This window comes from Myotis davidii, unplaced genomic scaffold, assembly GCF_000327345.1.
Source record: "Myotis davidii unplaced genomic scaffold, ASM32734v1 scaffold147, whole genome shotgun sequence".
NCBI lineage: Eukaryota > Metazoa > Chordata > Mammalia > Chiroptera > Vespertilionidae > Myotis > Myotis davidii.
In genome coordinates this window covers 9,584,453-9,601,051 of record NW_006383010.1, presented here as the reverse complement: position 1 = coordinate 9,601,051, position 16,599 = coordinate 9,584,453, and the positions used below count along the sequence as shown (strand labels likewise).

The 16,599-nt window shown below is 35.9% G+C and overlaps 1 protein-coding gene across 1 annotated transcript in view; it reads left to right on the top strand.

Annotated features, from left to right (window-relative positions):
• MED23 (mediator complex subunit 23) overlaps nt 1–16,375 on the top strand; it is a 42,568-nt gene extending 26,193 nt beyond the window's left edge. Inside the window, exons 17-30 of the mRNA XM_006778513.2 lie at nt 387–561; nt 2,801–2,964; nt 3,984–4,108; nt 4,991–5,193; nt 5,282–5,462; nt 6,393–6,563; nt 6,961–7,177; nt 8,559–8,795; nt 9,970–10,135; nt 10,707–10,779; nt 11,573–11,787; nt 12,406–12,526; nt 13,258–13,389; nt 15,211–16,375. Coding sequence (XP_006778576.1) covers nt 387–561; nt 2,801–2,964; nt 3,984–4,108; nt 4,991–5,193; nt 5,282–5,462; nt 6,393–6,563; nt 6,961–7,177; nt 8,559–8,795; nt 9,970–10,135; nt 10,707–10,779; nt 11,573–11,787; nt 12,406–12,526; nt 13,258–13,389; nt 15,211–15,378 — 2,348 coding nt within the window. The 3' untranslated portion in view covers nt 15,379–16,375. The remainder of the gene's footprint in view (nt 1–386; nt 562–2,800; nt 2,965–3,983; nt 4,109–4,990; nt 5,194–5,281; nt 5,463–6,392; nt 6,564–6,960; nt 7,178–8,558; nt 8,796–9,969; nt 10,136–10,706; nt 10,780–11,572; nt 11,788–12,405; nt 12,527–13,257; nt 13,390–15,210) is intronic.
• The last annotated feature ends 224 nt before the right edge of the window (nt 16,376–16,599 follow it).

The window sequence follows — 16,599 nt, the reverse complement described above, 5'->3', positions numbered from 1 at the left end:
CAGTGGCAGGGGGCTTCTTCCTGCTTTCCCTATCACCTCCCTGCATTGTGCCTACATATGCAAATTAACTGCCATCTTTGTTGGCAGTTAACTGCCATCTTAGTTGGCAGCTAATTTGCATATCACCCTGATTAGCCAATGAAAAGGGTAGCGGTTGTACGCCAATTACCATATTTCTCTTTTATTAGTGTAGATGATCTGGATTTTTTCCTTAAAATTAAAGTAGAAGTTATAGAGAATATTTGGAAAATGCGTGCACTTATATATGCCTCTGTGCATGTGTATTCACAATCAAATCTTTACATAGATTTTACTCAGTGTGACTTTCATGTCTTTTAACGCACAGCTTTTACTCATTGGTGTCTTAAATGATCTTGTTCCTTAAGGTCAGCTTTTGCCAACCGTTTTCAAGTCTCATGCCTGGGGCATCTTACACACACTTCTTGAGATGTTCAGCTACCGGATGCACCACATTCAGCCTCATTACAGAGTTCAGCTCTTGAGTCATCTTCATACTTTGGCTGCAGTTGCACAAACAAATCAGAACCAGCTTCATCTCTGGTGAGCTCACTGGAGATTGTTTTTCTTGAAGATTTATAAGAAACTTTGTTGGAGATGGGAACTTAAATCTTTGCCTTACAATATTTTTATGTAATGACATTGGTTAACAAAATTATACAGGTTTCAGATGTGCAATTCTATAATAATTATCTGTATATTGTTTTGTGTGTTTACCGCCCCAAGTCGAGTCTCCTTCCATCACCATTTATCCCCCTTTTACCCTCTTTTACCTATCCCCCCTTTCCCTCTGGTAATTACCATACTGTCATCTGTGTCTATGAGGTTTTTTGTTTGTTTATTTTTTGTTTGTATCTGCTTAATCCCTGCATCGTTTTTACCCAGCCCTGCAACCACCTTCCCCTCTGACAGCTGTCAGTCTGTTCTCTACCTATGAGTCTATTTCTGTTTTGTTTGTTAATTTATTTTGTTTTTTAGATTCCACATATGAGTGAAATCATATGGCACTTGTCTTTCTCTGACTGGCTTATTTCACTTAGCATAATGCTCTCCAGGTCCATCCATGCTGTCACAAATGGTTAGATTTCCTTCTTTTTTACAGCTGAGTAGTATTCCATTGTGTAAATGTACCACAGCTTTTTTTAGCCACTCATCTACCATTGGACACATGGGCTGCTTCCAAATCTTGGCTATTGTAAATAATGCTGCAATGAATATAGGTGTGAATATATTCTTCCAAATTAGTGTTTTGGGTTTCTTCAGATATATTCCCATAAGTGGAGTCACTGGATCATAAGGCAGTTCCATTTTTAATTTTTTGAGGTAACTCAATACTCCTTTCTACAGTGGCTGCACCAGTTTGCCTCCCCAGCAGCAGTGCACAGGGTTCCCTTTTCTCCATGTCCTTGTCAATACTTGTTTGTTGATTTATGGATGAGAATCATCCTGACAGATGTGAAGTGATATGTTATTGTTGTTTTACTTTGCATTTCTCTGATGATTAGTGAGGTTGAGGATCTTTTCATATGTCTGTTGCCCATCTGTATGTCCTCTTTGTTTTGTTTTTGTTAATCCTCACCCAAGGATTTTTTCCATTGATTTTTAGAGAGAATGGAAAAGAGTGGGAGAGAAGAGAGAGAGAAACATTAATGTGAGAGAGATACATCCATTGGCTGCCTCCCACACATGACCTGACCAGGACTGGGGTTGAGCCTGCATCCAAGGTATGCACCCTTGACTGGAATCAAGCCCGGGACCCTTCAGTCCCTAGGCCAATGCTCTTATCCACTGAGCTAGACCAGCTAGGACATACATGTTCTCTTTGGAGAAGTGTCTATTCAGGTTCTTAGCCCATTTTTTAATTGTTTATCTGTTTTTGTGTTGAGTTTTATAAGCTCTTTATAAATTTTATATATTAACCCCTTATCAGATGTATCACTGGCAAATATGTTCTCCCAGAGTCCAGCTTTTTAAACAGAAATTTATTGAGATAATTGAGTCCTTGCCTTGGGATCTTTGGACTGAGCATAAGTACTTCAAACGCCTTTGGCATTATGTTCTAACTTAGCCCTTTAGGATACTAGATTTAAACATACTTTGAATTATGGTTGAAGTGTCAATCATGTCATTTTGATTTTGCTCTAAATGAAAATATATTGCAAGTAAAAATAATGTAATTTTTGAAATACTATATATCTAAGTGAAATGTTTTAGTCCTATAGGCTATAGGTTACCGTTTTCAAATGTGTAAGCATGTCAGGTGGTTTTCACTGTAAAATTTGCCACTTCAGGTTTTAAAAAAAAATTAAGCAAAGCTCATCTCACACAAAAGAGATTTATGTATTTATTTATTGAAATTAAAGAAGAGCCCTAGCCAGTTTGACTCAGTGGATAGAGCATTAGCATTAGCCTGCGGACCAAAGGGTCCCGGGTTTGATTCCAGTGAAGGGCACGTACCTTGGTTGCAAGCTCCTTCCCGGCCCGGGCCCTGGTTGGCACTCGTGCAGGACGCAACCAATCGATGTGTTTCTCTCACATCAGTGTTTCTCTCTGTCTTTCCCTCTCTCTTCCCCTCTCCCTAAAAAAAATAAATAAATAAATGGAAAAACACCCTCCCTCGGGTGAGGATTGAAAAAAAAAGGAAAAAAAAATAAAGAAGGAAAATTCAGAGTTTGCATGTTTTCCCATTTTAATTAACCTAGAATTGATTTAATTCCATAATTCTGAAAGTTATATGCAAATTAACTTTTTCATGTTTTTTTGTTGTTCTCCCACCTTTCAGTGTTGAGAGCACTGCACTTAGGCTTATAACAGCCTTAGGTAGCTCCGAGTTACAGCCACAGTTCACACGCTTCCTTAACGATCCCAAAACAGTGCTGTCTGCGGAATCTGAAGAACTGAACCGAGCCTTGATATTGACCTTAGCTAGAGCAACTCACGTGACAGGTACAGTGAATCCACCACCACTAACAAAACAGTGAAATTACAGTGTGCCGTGTTTCTACTGATTATTAAGGGGATGACATGCTAAAAAGCATGACATTTGTTCAAGAAAAAATAGTTGTTTTGATAGCTTCACCATTTCAGTCATTGATAGAGATTCTTCTGTGTATTGTCCCTTTAACCAGGATGAGCATCAATTTTCAGCCACTTTTCAGTGGTGGTTCTTAAGCTTTTCTCAGGACCACTTTACCCTCTTTTTAAAAAAAATATATTTTTAGCCCTAGCTGGTTTGGCTCAGTGGATAGAGCGTCGGCCTGCGGACTCAAGGGTCCCAGGTTCGATTTCGGTCAAGGGCATGTACCTGGGTTGCGGGCACATCCCCAGTAGCAGGCATGCAAAAGGCAGCTGATCGATGTTTCTAACTCGTTATCCCTCTCCCTCTCCCTTCCTCTCTGTAAAAAAATCAATAAAATATGTTAAAAAAATATATATTTTTTTTATTGATTTCAGAGAGGGAGAAACAGATAGAAACATCAATGATGAGAGAGAATCATTGATCGGCTGCCTCCTGCATGCCCTCTGTTGGGGATTGAGCCAGCAACCTGGGCATGTGCTCTGACCAGGAATTAAAACATGACTTCCTGGTTCATTGGTTGATGCTCACCAGTGAGCAACCCCAGCCAAGCACAATATCTGCTTTCTTAATTCTGTTCTCTTGGCTCAAAGAGTGCTAATACCTCATTGTCAGAGTGAATTAAGTGAGCAATCATGGTAGACTTACACAGCAATCATATCATTGATGCTCTTATAACTTAAAAAGATTTCCATTGTCTTTGGTCTTCTTTTCATTTGTGTTCATATCATTCATATTTAGGTCCTAAGCTGAATATTACTAGTTTAGCAGTAAATGCATTGCAGTGAAGTTCTCTCAGTGTACATAGTTATTTGTGACTTTCTCTATAATCTCATGAATTGTGGATATGATCATTTAAATCAGATTATATCTGTTTGTTTTTGTTTAGATTTTTTTACAGGCTCAGACTCAATTCAGGGAACTTGGTGTAAAGACATCCTTCAGACCATTATGAGTTTTACTCCTCATAATTGGGCTTCACATACTCTTAGCTGTTTTCCAGGCCCACTACAGGTAATTTGGTCTTGAATTATATATGAAATCATTCGTCCCCTTTATAATGTTATTCTAGAGAGTTACTTTTGGTGACAGCCAAAGAAACGTTAGATTTTCTTACTATTTTTTTAAATCTTTGCTATTCCAAAATCTTGGGTTGTTGTTCCTTGTCCTATTCTAGGACTGTATGTTTCTTAAATTTTAATTATTATGGTTTTATCTTATTAGTTAATAGTTGTGAGAATTAATACATTAACTGAAAATTTTTTTCTCTCATAGTATTAAATGCAGAGAAATATAATTTAATGGAGCTTCACAGAATACACATGCTACACTTGAGTGCATTTAAAAAAAAATCACAGAGAAAAACTATAAACTTGGCTTTTATAATACAAAGAAAGAAAACCTCATCTTCTGCTTTTCAGAGAAAAATTTAGGCACAAAGAACATGTAACTTCTAATAGGGGTAGGCCAGTAGCTCTCAAACTTTTCAGAATCTCCTGGAGGATTGTTTAGATACAGATTGCTGCTGATACTGCCATACTCAGAGAACCCCTGAGCTAATGTAATGGATTTTCCTTATAGCGATAGGGAAATATGTAACCAAAGGGCACATAAATTTCTGTTTCTTTTTTTCCAAGGTGAATCGAAGTATCAACAGATTATTAAGAGACTTGGAATTCAGGCTTGCTTTAGGAAATCTAAGAAAGGAATCTCAGTGCTAATCTAGTCAAGTATGCATATTTTCCCAATATAGAAATTCAGGCCTTGGTTACTGAGTTGCTTGAAGCACCAACAGTGTGATACTGTCAGAGTCAAGTCTAGAACTGGTTTCTTAACTCTATAGCCAGTGCTCTTTTTACTACAACCATTGAAGTAAACTTCTGGTCTATCTTTTAGGCATTCTTCAAACAAAATAATGTACCTCAGGAAAGCCGTTTTAATCTGAAAAAAAACGTGGAGGAGGAGTATAGGAAGTGGAAGTCAATGAGCAATGAAAATAACATCATTGCCCACTTTTCTAATCAAGGCTCTCCTCTCTTCCTCTGTCTTCTCTGGAAAATGCTCTTGGAAACAGATCATATTAATCAGATTGGTTACAGGTAAGCCCCAAACCTAGATCTGCATTCCATTTGGCAACCCATTATACCATATAGCAATATAATTTATTTTTTACTCTCTGCTTTCCAGAGTATTAGAAAGAATTGGAGCCAGGGCCTTGGTAGCCCATGTGAGAACATTTGCAGATTTCCTGGTATATGAGTTCTCTACATCAGCTGGGGGTCAGCAACTCAACAAATGCATTGAAATTCTTAATGACATGGTATGGAAATACAACATTGTTACATTGGACAGATTAATTCTCTGCCTGGTAAGAATATGCTTAACTTAATGTTTCTAAGCTGTCTATTCTCTTTTGGGTTAATGTATGTGATTGATAGATCTTCTAAGGATTTAATAAATTTATACTATAATTAAGCATTGCTATCACTTCCCTAAGGAACTAGAGATTTCCCAATTTCTTTACTCATTCGTTCAATAAGTATGTATTGAATATATACTATGTTCTATGTGCAGATACTCATGTCTGTCTAGAGTAAATAAGACAGACATGACCCTGGCCTTATGATGCTCTAAAAATATGAGCAGTTAGACCTGAGCTGATTCTCAAAGTTTCCCACTAGGGTCAGGAATTTTTAGGTCACTGCATTCCTTTGTAGGTGCTAATAATTAGTACAGTTTGGTAACCACAGTCAGAACTGAATTTTCTCATAGTCACCCAATATTCCCCAAATGTTTTTTTCTATTGACTCGATTCTATTTCAGGTAAAAACTTAAAAAGATACTGAATTGGGATGGGCAATGCTACATTTGTAAAAGTACTATAGTGGTGATATTGGGGGCGGCTTATAGGTTAGCATTAATCTGTTACCTGTGGAGCATAGATACAAAGGTGGTTATAGTCTACCACGTCTTTCCGATATACCTAGATTGCAGGTTTGATCCCCAGTCAGGGCACATAAAAAAATCAATCAATGAATGCATAAATAAGTGGAAAACACATCAGTGCTTCTCTCTCTCTCTCTCTCTCTCTCTCTCTCATAAACAAATTTTTTTAAAAGAAGCTACTTTTAAAAAAGATTATTACGATCTACTAGGAGAAATAATGCAAATCTATAAATCAATAAAAGAAAAGGATAAAATAGAGATATGGTAAGACTTTATTTATTTAGATCAAGTGGCAGAGCCATGCTCTTGCATAGTTAGACATTTTCATAGAATTTTCCCTTGTTCTCCAAAGGCCATGCGTAGTCATGAAGGAAATGAAGCCCAGGTTTGTTATTTCATAATTCAGCTGCTGTTACTCAAACCAAATGATTTTCGAAACCGAGTAAGTGACTTTGTGAAGGAAAATTCCCCAGAGCACTGGCTACAGAACGACTGGCACACCAAGCACATGAATTATCACAAGGTACTAATTCAAATTAGTGCTTCAGTTAATCCTTTCTAAGCCTTACATGGTTGTTGATTTGGCTGTTGTCTCTGTGGTTCTACTATTTCTCTTTGGTCTCTAAATTTCTTCAAGGTTCTAAAGTATCTCTAAAGTTATGAATAAATTAAAATTGCAGTTTTTGTAGACACAGGTTCATATAGTACAAAATGAAAAGAGTTATTAGAAATCCTTTTATACATAATCACTTTGGGTGTATTTTTGGGATAAAAGATTTTTACCAAGTAAATGACTCTTGTTTTCATTGCATTGTAGGAGCAAACATGGTTTCATGTTCTTTTTTAAATGGCAAGTTTATTTAACTCCTTTTTAAGAGAAAAAAGATGCCCTAAACATTTACCATTTCTCATTTCCACAGAAATATCCAGAGAAGCTGTATTTTGAGGGCCTGGCGGAGCAGGTCGATCCTCCTGTGCAGATCCAGTCACCCTATCTGCCCATCTATTTTGGAAATGTGTGTCTCCGATTCCTTCCAGTATTTGATATAGTAATCCACAGATTCTTAGAGTTGCTTCCAGTCTCCAAATCACTGGAGACTCTCCTAGATCACCTAGGAGGGTTATATAAATTTCATGGTGAGCTTTTTTAAATTTTAATTCCATCTAATAGTAAACAAAAGTAGGCTAGGCATGACCATATGGGCAGCAGTTCTAAAGATTTTGTTTTATTAAAGTGTTTTGAGGGTAAGTGCCATGCATTGATACCAGGAAGTCTCAAGTAGATGACATAAAAATATGAATAGGTAATCATAGCAAATGTATTAAATAGAAAAAAAAGTGATATGTAAGAGATGCCTTATTTTACACAGAGTGTGATTAATTGCCAGAGCGTATAGAGGGAGAAAAGTAATTGTTCACAACAGACCGACGTTTCTGGGAACGAATTGGATTTTGGCAGCTTCTTGGATGGATAGAATTTCAAATGTGGTGTATGTGATTTGTATAAACAGATAGGGTGGGGGGGTGGCTAGGCAGAAAGAATCTTCTGGAAAAATCATGAAGGTATTAAAAACAAGACATTTTGAAAACAATAGCCTTATTGGGCCAAATTGAAAATTCATGTTTTGTACCTGACAGATCATCTTAAATGCCTGACTGAGAAGTTTTGATTTTATAACGCAGGTAATCAAGAATCAACTAGAAGTTGAGTAAGATAATGACATGGAAAGCATAAGTGGAAAACATTTATTTTAGATAAATTCAGTTGTAGTTGGCAGCATGTCTTGGAAAAAGGAAGCCATTTCAACGCCTTATGTCAGAAAGCTCAGGTGTATGATGAGTATGTAAACAAGTATGATGGCATTGGAAATGATAAAGAAGGGACAGATAGTCAAGGAAGAAGGAATAGGACTTGGGTGGCTGGTTGTGGGGAGAATATCAGAAGAAATTAAGACAACTCTGAAGTGTTAAACCTGGTCCTGGAGAACAACAGAGTCAGTGACAGAAGTGGGGGACTCCCAGGGCAGCCACTATGGGGACAATGTGTCTTTTTCTGGGGCGGTTCTTTCTAGACCTTGATCTAAGATGTTTTCCTCCATTTCAGTAGCTAGAATTGTCTCTTAGCACTACAGAATAGGTATGAAGTTAAAGTTTTCCTTAAAAACACTTTCCATTTGGATTAGGTGATATGTGCACATGGTGCAGAAGGGTATGCCGTAAAATGTCCCGTCCCTGTCCTCTAGTAAGGAATGCCTTGGCACATATGTTTCATTTTTTCAGGATACATTTCCAGAAGTGAAATTGCTACCTCAGACTGTAATGAATATCTTTAATACAGATATGTATATTATTGGAAGCTTGCTGCCTTGTCCTAAAATTAAAATATTCACTAATTACCCAGCATGTGAAATAATTTCATAATCTTTTGAGCTATTTTTGATAATCTGAAAACAGGAATTGTTTTTCACAGTTGTTGGTAACCAGATCGCATTGTGGTGATCTGTTTTCTTCTTGGCAGATCGTCCTGTGACTTACTTGTATAATACTCTACACTATTATGAAATGCACCTGAGAGAGCGTGCATTTCTCAAACGAAAACTTGTCCACGCGATCATTGGCTCTCTCAAGGATAATCGACCGCAGGGCTGGTGTCTAAGTGACACTTACCTGAAGTGTGCTATGAATGCCCGAGAAGACAATCCTTGGGTCCCAGATGACTCCTACTATTGCAGATTGATTGGCCGACTAGTGGATAATATCCTTTTTATTGTGATTTTCCAGATTCTGTAGAAATAAGTGCATGTATGATTTGTGAGAACATGAGCTGTGTTGTCTTTTCAAGGTAATATTTTTATATATTTTAAGACTTCACATTTTCTAAAGATTGTTTCTACTTTTACTTCTGGAAAGTTTTTGAAATCTTAGATTAGCAGCATCGTGACAGAGCGGCAGAAATTCATTCCATTAAAATTTATATTTAAAAACAGGCCTTACAAGATTTGTTTCAAAGAAAACAATCCTATTTCTAAATACTAGTAAATGTACTATTGTAGTACATACATTTGTTTGCTATTGAGGAACATAGAAGTTTGTTGCCTTAAATAATTGAATTTTTTAAAAATGTTAATAGAAAATAATAAAATTTATTTTCTCTCTTTTTTAGTGAAAAAAAGCCATTATAGTGGTATTTTTATTTCTTCATTTTGATTTCATGTCTGAAGTTATCAGCACATTATACTTAGTATGTCTATATACCATGTCACTATTTAGAGCAGTTTTATATAAATGGTCATGATTTATTTCCCTCCACAAAGAAACTTACTTTGTGAAGTAAAAAAATTACTTAATATAAAGTAACTCTTTTTTTGTTTATTATTTCAGAGAGTAAGGGAGTGGGAGAGAAAGTTAGAAACATCAATGATAAGAGAGAATCATTGACTGGCTGCTTCCTGCACACCCCCTCCTGGGGTCCGAGCCTGCAACCTGGGCATGTGTGCCCATGACCGGAATTGAACCCGGGACCTTCTATCTACTGAGCCAACCGGCTAGGGCTAGTAACTTTCTTATTAATTGTCCTATGACTATTAGAATGAATAGGTTGATAGTTACAGCAGTACTTTGGTTGCATCTATAGCTATCACATCACAGTTATAAGAGCCCACCTATATAAGACCAACCATTTTTTATCTTACATTTGATCACATGGTTGCAATCAATATATTTGTCATGTCAGGTTTATTTGTATTTGGTTTGTATTATTTGCCTTCTAATCTCTCAGATAAATCACTTCTTGAAGGTTCATAATCAGATAAATTGATAATCAAATGACATGTTTACATGTGAAACATTTTGAAAACTGTAAAGCAGTATATAAATGTGAGCCATTAATCTCAAAATGATCCAGTAGTTATTGCTTTAATCATTTGCACCGATGGCTGGCAAGTCTCCTGGTCCATTTCCAAACTGTGACTGGAGATTCAATGAGTTTCCCAATCCAGCTGCCCATGCACTGCATGTTACTTGTGTGGAGCTCATGGCTTTAGCTGTTTCAGGCAAAGAAGTTGGAAATGCTCTTCTAAATGTTGTGCTGAAAAGGTATGTATACTGTTGTATGCAATAAGATTTATTGTTTATTTGTAAAGAAATTGATATTTTATTTGGAGCTGTCAGACAAACTTATTGTCCCAAGGCTGATACACACTGGATAGTAACTGTCTTTTGGTTCCAGATCTTGTCCTTAAGATATATGTGTAGTAGAGTTAGCCCTAGACAGTGTCGGGATACCTGGGTTTATTCCTACTTATGTTCTTTATTAGTTGTTTGGCATTTAATTTAGGAATAATGTTAACTTCTCAATACAGACCGTCTTTGAAGAGTCCTTTCTTAAAGACCAACATAAAGAACGGGATAATGATTAGAGAAGAAGTATAAATAAATGAAAATAGTCCTTCAGCCATTTGTTAAAGGAAACAACCCAAAACAAAATTCTTATTTTGCTTTTGTTTCTGCATAGTAAATTTTTACTCAATAAAAATCTATTGTAGTTTTATTGGAATAAGTCAGTTGTCAGCCCCTGAATTGTATATGTTCTCAAAAGAAGACTCATTATCAACCACATAAAATATTTTTATAATTCCGCATTTTTATTATTTGTTCCCACTCATAGTCAGCCTTTAGTGCCACGAGAGAACATTACAGCATGGATGAATGCAATTGGATTGATCATCACTGCTCTACCAGTGAGTTAAGCTGTGATTTGTACGTAGTAATGGGATGAAGTTGTTCCTGTGAGTTGAAAGAATAGGATGCCTTTATATAAGGACATCGTGCAGCTAATGAAGTGTTTCATGTTTTTAAAGTTTTCATATTATTATTGCTTCAAAAATCTACAGTGACTGTTTGCTTTCTGCATCAAATCTAATGAAATATACCTGACTTTTGGGTCCCTACATTCATTGGTCCCATTTACCCATCCAACCTTAGTTTTTACATTAAAATCTAAGTATTTTGAACACTTAGTTTGTTATATATCTATGAGAGCCTCTTCTCATGTGACCTCCACGTATGTCTAGTCAGCACCACATGGTTGTCTGTTGTGCTATCTTTGAATGTCAGTAATATTGTCTAACCCTGTGCTCTCCAGACTGCTTTGATTAGGCACCTCTATAAGTCACTTTTTCCTTACCCACCTCCGAAATATATGTATTTGTTTCTGAGTTACACATGTGTATCAGTAGTGTCTGTGTGGTAAATATTGTTAAGTAGATTTACTGTGTAGTCAGTATCAGGTACTAAGTGACAGGCAGATACGTGTATAGAACCCTCTAACTCACAAGCATAATATTGACTTATTATGAAGCCACCCACTTTTGATTGTAAAATCTCCATTACACAAAAACACAAGCTGGATAAGTAGAAAACATTAAAGAATGAGAAAGTGCTATTATTTTAGGGGTGGGAGTGTGAAAATGAATATGGGGTGGCATACTAGATACGTGATATTTTTCATCAGGCTTTCCCCTGGTTTTAAAGGAGCCATATTGGATTGTCCTTCATGATCAAATTGTGAGTGTCATCAGTAGTCCCAGCTTGACATCTGAAACCGAGTGGGTTGGCTATCCATTCCGCCTCTTTGACTTCACTGCTTGTCACCAGTCGTACTCCGAGATGAGCTGTAGCTACACGTTAGCTCTAGCACACGCTGTGTGGCACCATTCTAGCATTGGGCAACTTTCTCTCATTCCCAAGTAGGTATTACGATTTTTAAAATAAATTTTACTTTTGTAATTTCGTTTTTGTTTTGTTCTTTAACCTCATGTACATGTAAGGTATATATCTCATTCAGTAGAACAACTTGGAAAGTAAGAGTGAAGTAGAATTTCTAGATAATCAGAAAACCTCTTTTATTTCAGAATTGTTTGAAAAAAATGTAATTTGTATGTGCAAGTAATAAGTTGGTATCTAGTTTTCCATTACATTTTAAGGAGGCTTTTCCTAGAATGTATTCCAAAAGCTGCCTTTTGAACTGAATAACTGATATCAGCCTATTTTCTGATTATTTACCTTAACTATAAAATTGGTATTATCTAGATTCAACTTTCTTGAGAATGGCTATATATTAGATTGGTTATGCACCTCTGTCATTCAGTAATTTTATTTTTAAGAATGACTTTAATCTAAATTTATTCCAGTAATCAAATAAAAATAAGAGCCAGTGAGAGAGATGAGAATAATTAAAAATAATTAAATTTGAAGAAATTAAAAAAAAATTATGACTTTTGCAAATATTGGGGTAGACTATATTAACAAAATTCAAACAATTCACTGATTTCAAATCACAATAAATTATTATCTTCAAATTTTAGGTTTCTCACTGAAGTACTTCTTCCTATAGTAAAGACTGAATTCCAGTTGCTTTATGTGTACCATCTTGTGGGACCATTTTTACAAAGATTTCAGCAAGAGAGAACTCGGTGTATGATAGAGGTAAAATATAATCTGGGTTTTCTGTGATAAAATTAAGTTCTAAAATATCTGTTTGGGGTTTTTTCCCAATGTTTTCCAAACTTCGTATCATAATCCATTAGAGTGAAGTCAGCTTAGTAGGAACAGAGAGTGGTTTTGGAGGACTTAGCGTACCCATGACTTAGAATAACTATGATGAGTTTGGTGTGGGATGTGTTGAATTGGATGTGCAGGGAGAAATACCCATCTTCAAGGTTGAGAAAAAAGTTAAGAATGGAGAAATGCATTTGAGAACCTGCACTACAGTAAAGAAGAATTAATTAAAATCATGGGAATGGATGAAAATCACCTTCAACGAGTACAGAGAAAAGAAAATGAGCCAGGAATGGAACCTTAGAGTATAAGCCACCAAATAGAACTAAAGGTACAATCTAAAGTATCCCTGAGGTTGCGATTATCCCAGAAATTGAGGTATGGTTTCCTGAAAGGGGATCGTCTGTCTCTTAATTTTAAGAAAAATTAACAAACTGTAAAGAGAAATTTCATTTATACCCTGTTGGGGCATTTTATAGCACTATCGAGTCCACTATAATGCAGGTCATGTCATATTTCCATGCACACAGTTTGTGTGGTCAGTGACAGTTCTATAAACCTATTATCCCTCTGTGCTAGTCTTGGAATGGAGTCCAGCATATCATGCTGAATTATTGAACCATTTTTGACATAAATAATTTTATGTTATTTTTAACTAGATTGGTGTGGCATTTTATGACATGTTGCTGAATGTAGACCAATGCAGCGCCCACTTAAATTACATGGATCCCATCTGTGACTTCCTATACCATGTGAAGTATATGTTTACTGGTGACAGCGTAAAAGAGCAAGTAAGTTAACTTAATTACTTTTAATGATGTTTAGTTTAGAAACCTTAACATATGGTGATATACTTATTTGTTTGGGTGAGTGGTTTTGTTTATTTTCTTTTAAGGAGAAAAGGTTGATACCAGTCTCTTTTAGGCTACATGAGCATATTCTGGATATAATATTAAAGTAAAAGTAAATACATGTTATAATTTCTTACATTTTCCCCGTGATATTTGCAATGAGACATCTGAAAAAGACTTGGGGAGTTAATTAACAGTAATTTCATTAGGAAGAAACAGTACAGTATCGCTACTGAAGAGACCAGACAGGTGTTGTGTTACATGAAGGAGGTCCTACTGTTTCTGGACAGTGATTAGGATACGCTATGGGAACATTAGACAACTTGCAGCATAACTAGAAGACTAAAGCCAGGAGAGTCCAGAGAGTGATTTCTGGAAGGGTATTTGAAGGAACTGGGAAAGCTTGATTTGAACTTTAAAAGTCTTAGTTGTTTATGTCCTTACTATTTGGGGGGTTGCCATTTGCATTCAGTATTAGATCTGTTCTGTGTGACTTCAAAGGACGTATAAACGCTGGTGAAATTAAAAGGAGGTGCATTCTGACTCAATATAGGAAGAGCCACTTCCTAGTACAGCTGTCTGAACATGGACAGGACCTCCTTGAGCTATAACTGAGCTTCCTATCTGTAGGAAAGTCTTGCCTGTTTCAGAAGGAGAAATTAAGTAATCTCCCCTCCATACTTCAGTGTTACTTCCTTCTATAATGGCCAACAGAGGTAAACTGATATAAAAACATATGAATCCTAGTCTGTTGGATTCTTACCTTGCAGCTGGGGAGGGTGTTGACTCTTTTATGCCTCAGCAGAATCGTCAAGGAAAGTTGAGCGGGAACCAATACAGGCATGCTTTATTTTATTTATTTTTTAAGTATATTTTTATTGATTTCAGAAAGGAAGGGGGAGAGAGAGAGATAGAAACAATGATGAGAGAGAATCATTGATTGGCTGCCTCCCATATACTCCACACTGGGGGTCAGGCCTGCAACCCAGGCATGTGCCCTGACTGGGAATCGAACCATGTCCTCCTGGTTCATAGGTTGATGCTCAACCACTGAGTCACACCAGCCGGGCTCAGGCATGCTTTATTTAGCATATCCTTAATATTTGGGCCTAAGGCACTTTGACACAAGGTAATTACAGAAAGGAAAAATTAATAATGGGCTGATCTTTCCTGGCAAGGTCAAGGAGCATTTGAGTAAAGAAAGCTGTGAAACTGCTTGATGTATTTATTTCCTTGAGGGGTTTTAAGTAAGAGTAGATCTGATATATAGTTTGAATTCCAAGTATAAATCAGAATTTTTAAAAATTAGATTTGTAGATATATGTTACAAACATGTTATTCAAAGAACTTCAGAATGTAATTGTGCTTCATGCTTCTGTGAAGATGGCATTTTAAAAGGATGACCACCTATTGCATATGTAATATTTTCATTGTAAATTATACTAGCTTTTGGCCGTAGGATTTCTGGCTAGCCAGGTAAGTATATGTGTTTTTGTAAACATATGGTTATATACATAGATATATGCATATACACACAAATATACATATATAGAATGTGTGTGAGGAAGAACACACAATTTTTCTCATGTGAGAGAAATAATTTTATCTGCTTTTGTTAAAACACAAAGCATGTAGATAAACTTCTTCATCCATCCCGCTCCCTAGTATATTGTCTCAGGATATATATTAATCACTTCTTTAAAAGGTGGGAAATTAAAGTTTTCTGGTTAAAATATTTTTTCATATGTTTCCATTTTTTAGGTAGAGAAGATTATCTGTAATTTAAAACCAGCTTTAAAACTTCGTCTTCGATTCATCACACACATTAGCAAGATGGAACCAACTACAGTACCTCCACAGGCCGTAAATAGTGGGTCTCCAGCCCCTCAGTCTAACCAGGTGCCAGTGTCTTTACCAGTCACTCAGTGAAGTCAGTATGCACCGTGGTGCAATGGAAATACATCTGTGGACTCAAACCTATTAAATCTGAACATAATCATTGCTACATAGTGATGTAGTAGAGCAGTGATGTTCAGATTGTTTTATTTTGATTCAAATGGTGAATCTATTGACACCTTATAACTCCCATCTCCTTGTCTATACTTACGTCTCTAAGAGATCAAGTAGACTATATGTTGTCCATATGCATAATGACTTATTAGAGTTGCCTAGGAACACTTATGTCTCTAAGAGGTCAAATAAACTACATGTTGTTCATATCCATAACAATTTATTAGAGCTGCCTAGGAACATTGAGGTGTCTGTGATCAAAAGACTTTTATTAGATACTCTCAATCTTTCCTAGTCTAGCCATTGGTTTGGTTTTATATTTTATAATTAATGACTTATTCATTGTTTTAAAGGTACTACATATGTAATAGTTATTACAGATCCTTTTATATGTAAATTTCTTTTGGTGTGTCTTTGGGATAAGAGATTTTTGTCAAAGAACTGAAAATTTCATTGCATTGCAGAAGTAAACAGTTTCATATTCTTTTTAAATGGCTTAGAATTTTTATCATAGATTTTCAAGTAAATAAGCTAATGTTTCTAATCAAGGTAGTTTGGCAAGTTTTTGCCTTTGCTGTGGACTTGAACTTTACTGTATGAAATGAATTGGAAGTTATGTAAGTAGATAACATAGCTAGAAATGCACAAACTTAGTAAATTCATGTTTAAATGGTGATTCTCCAATCTCTGTTTTTTAAAATAATTACTTTTCCAGATTGACACTTACCTAGCAAATGATGTTATTCTTTGAATTTTTATAATCTTAAAATTTTTAATTATTTATTTTTTAAATGCAGTGTACATTTTGGTTCTTTGGGGTTTATTAAATTTTGAGAGACTTAATGTTAATTTTGGAGGGAAATGGCATTAAGATTGTAAAAGACTACAAAAAAATTAGTAAAATCTGTTAAATGAATACATTGTGTGATTGATTACTCAATTTGAATGAGCATCTGTTGTGTGCCAGGCAGTGTGTTGGCTGGGTTATAAGAGAGAGAGAGAGCTGGGCTACTTCCATGAGTTGTACAGTACAGCTGGTAACTGACATTGACCTTGGTATTAAGGGTACTAATTTAAAAAAAAATTAGTACTGATTAAAATAAAAATGAACTACCCAGGCCAGGTAGCTCAGTTGGTTAG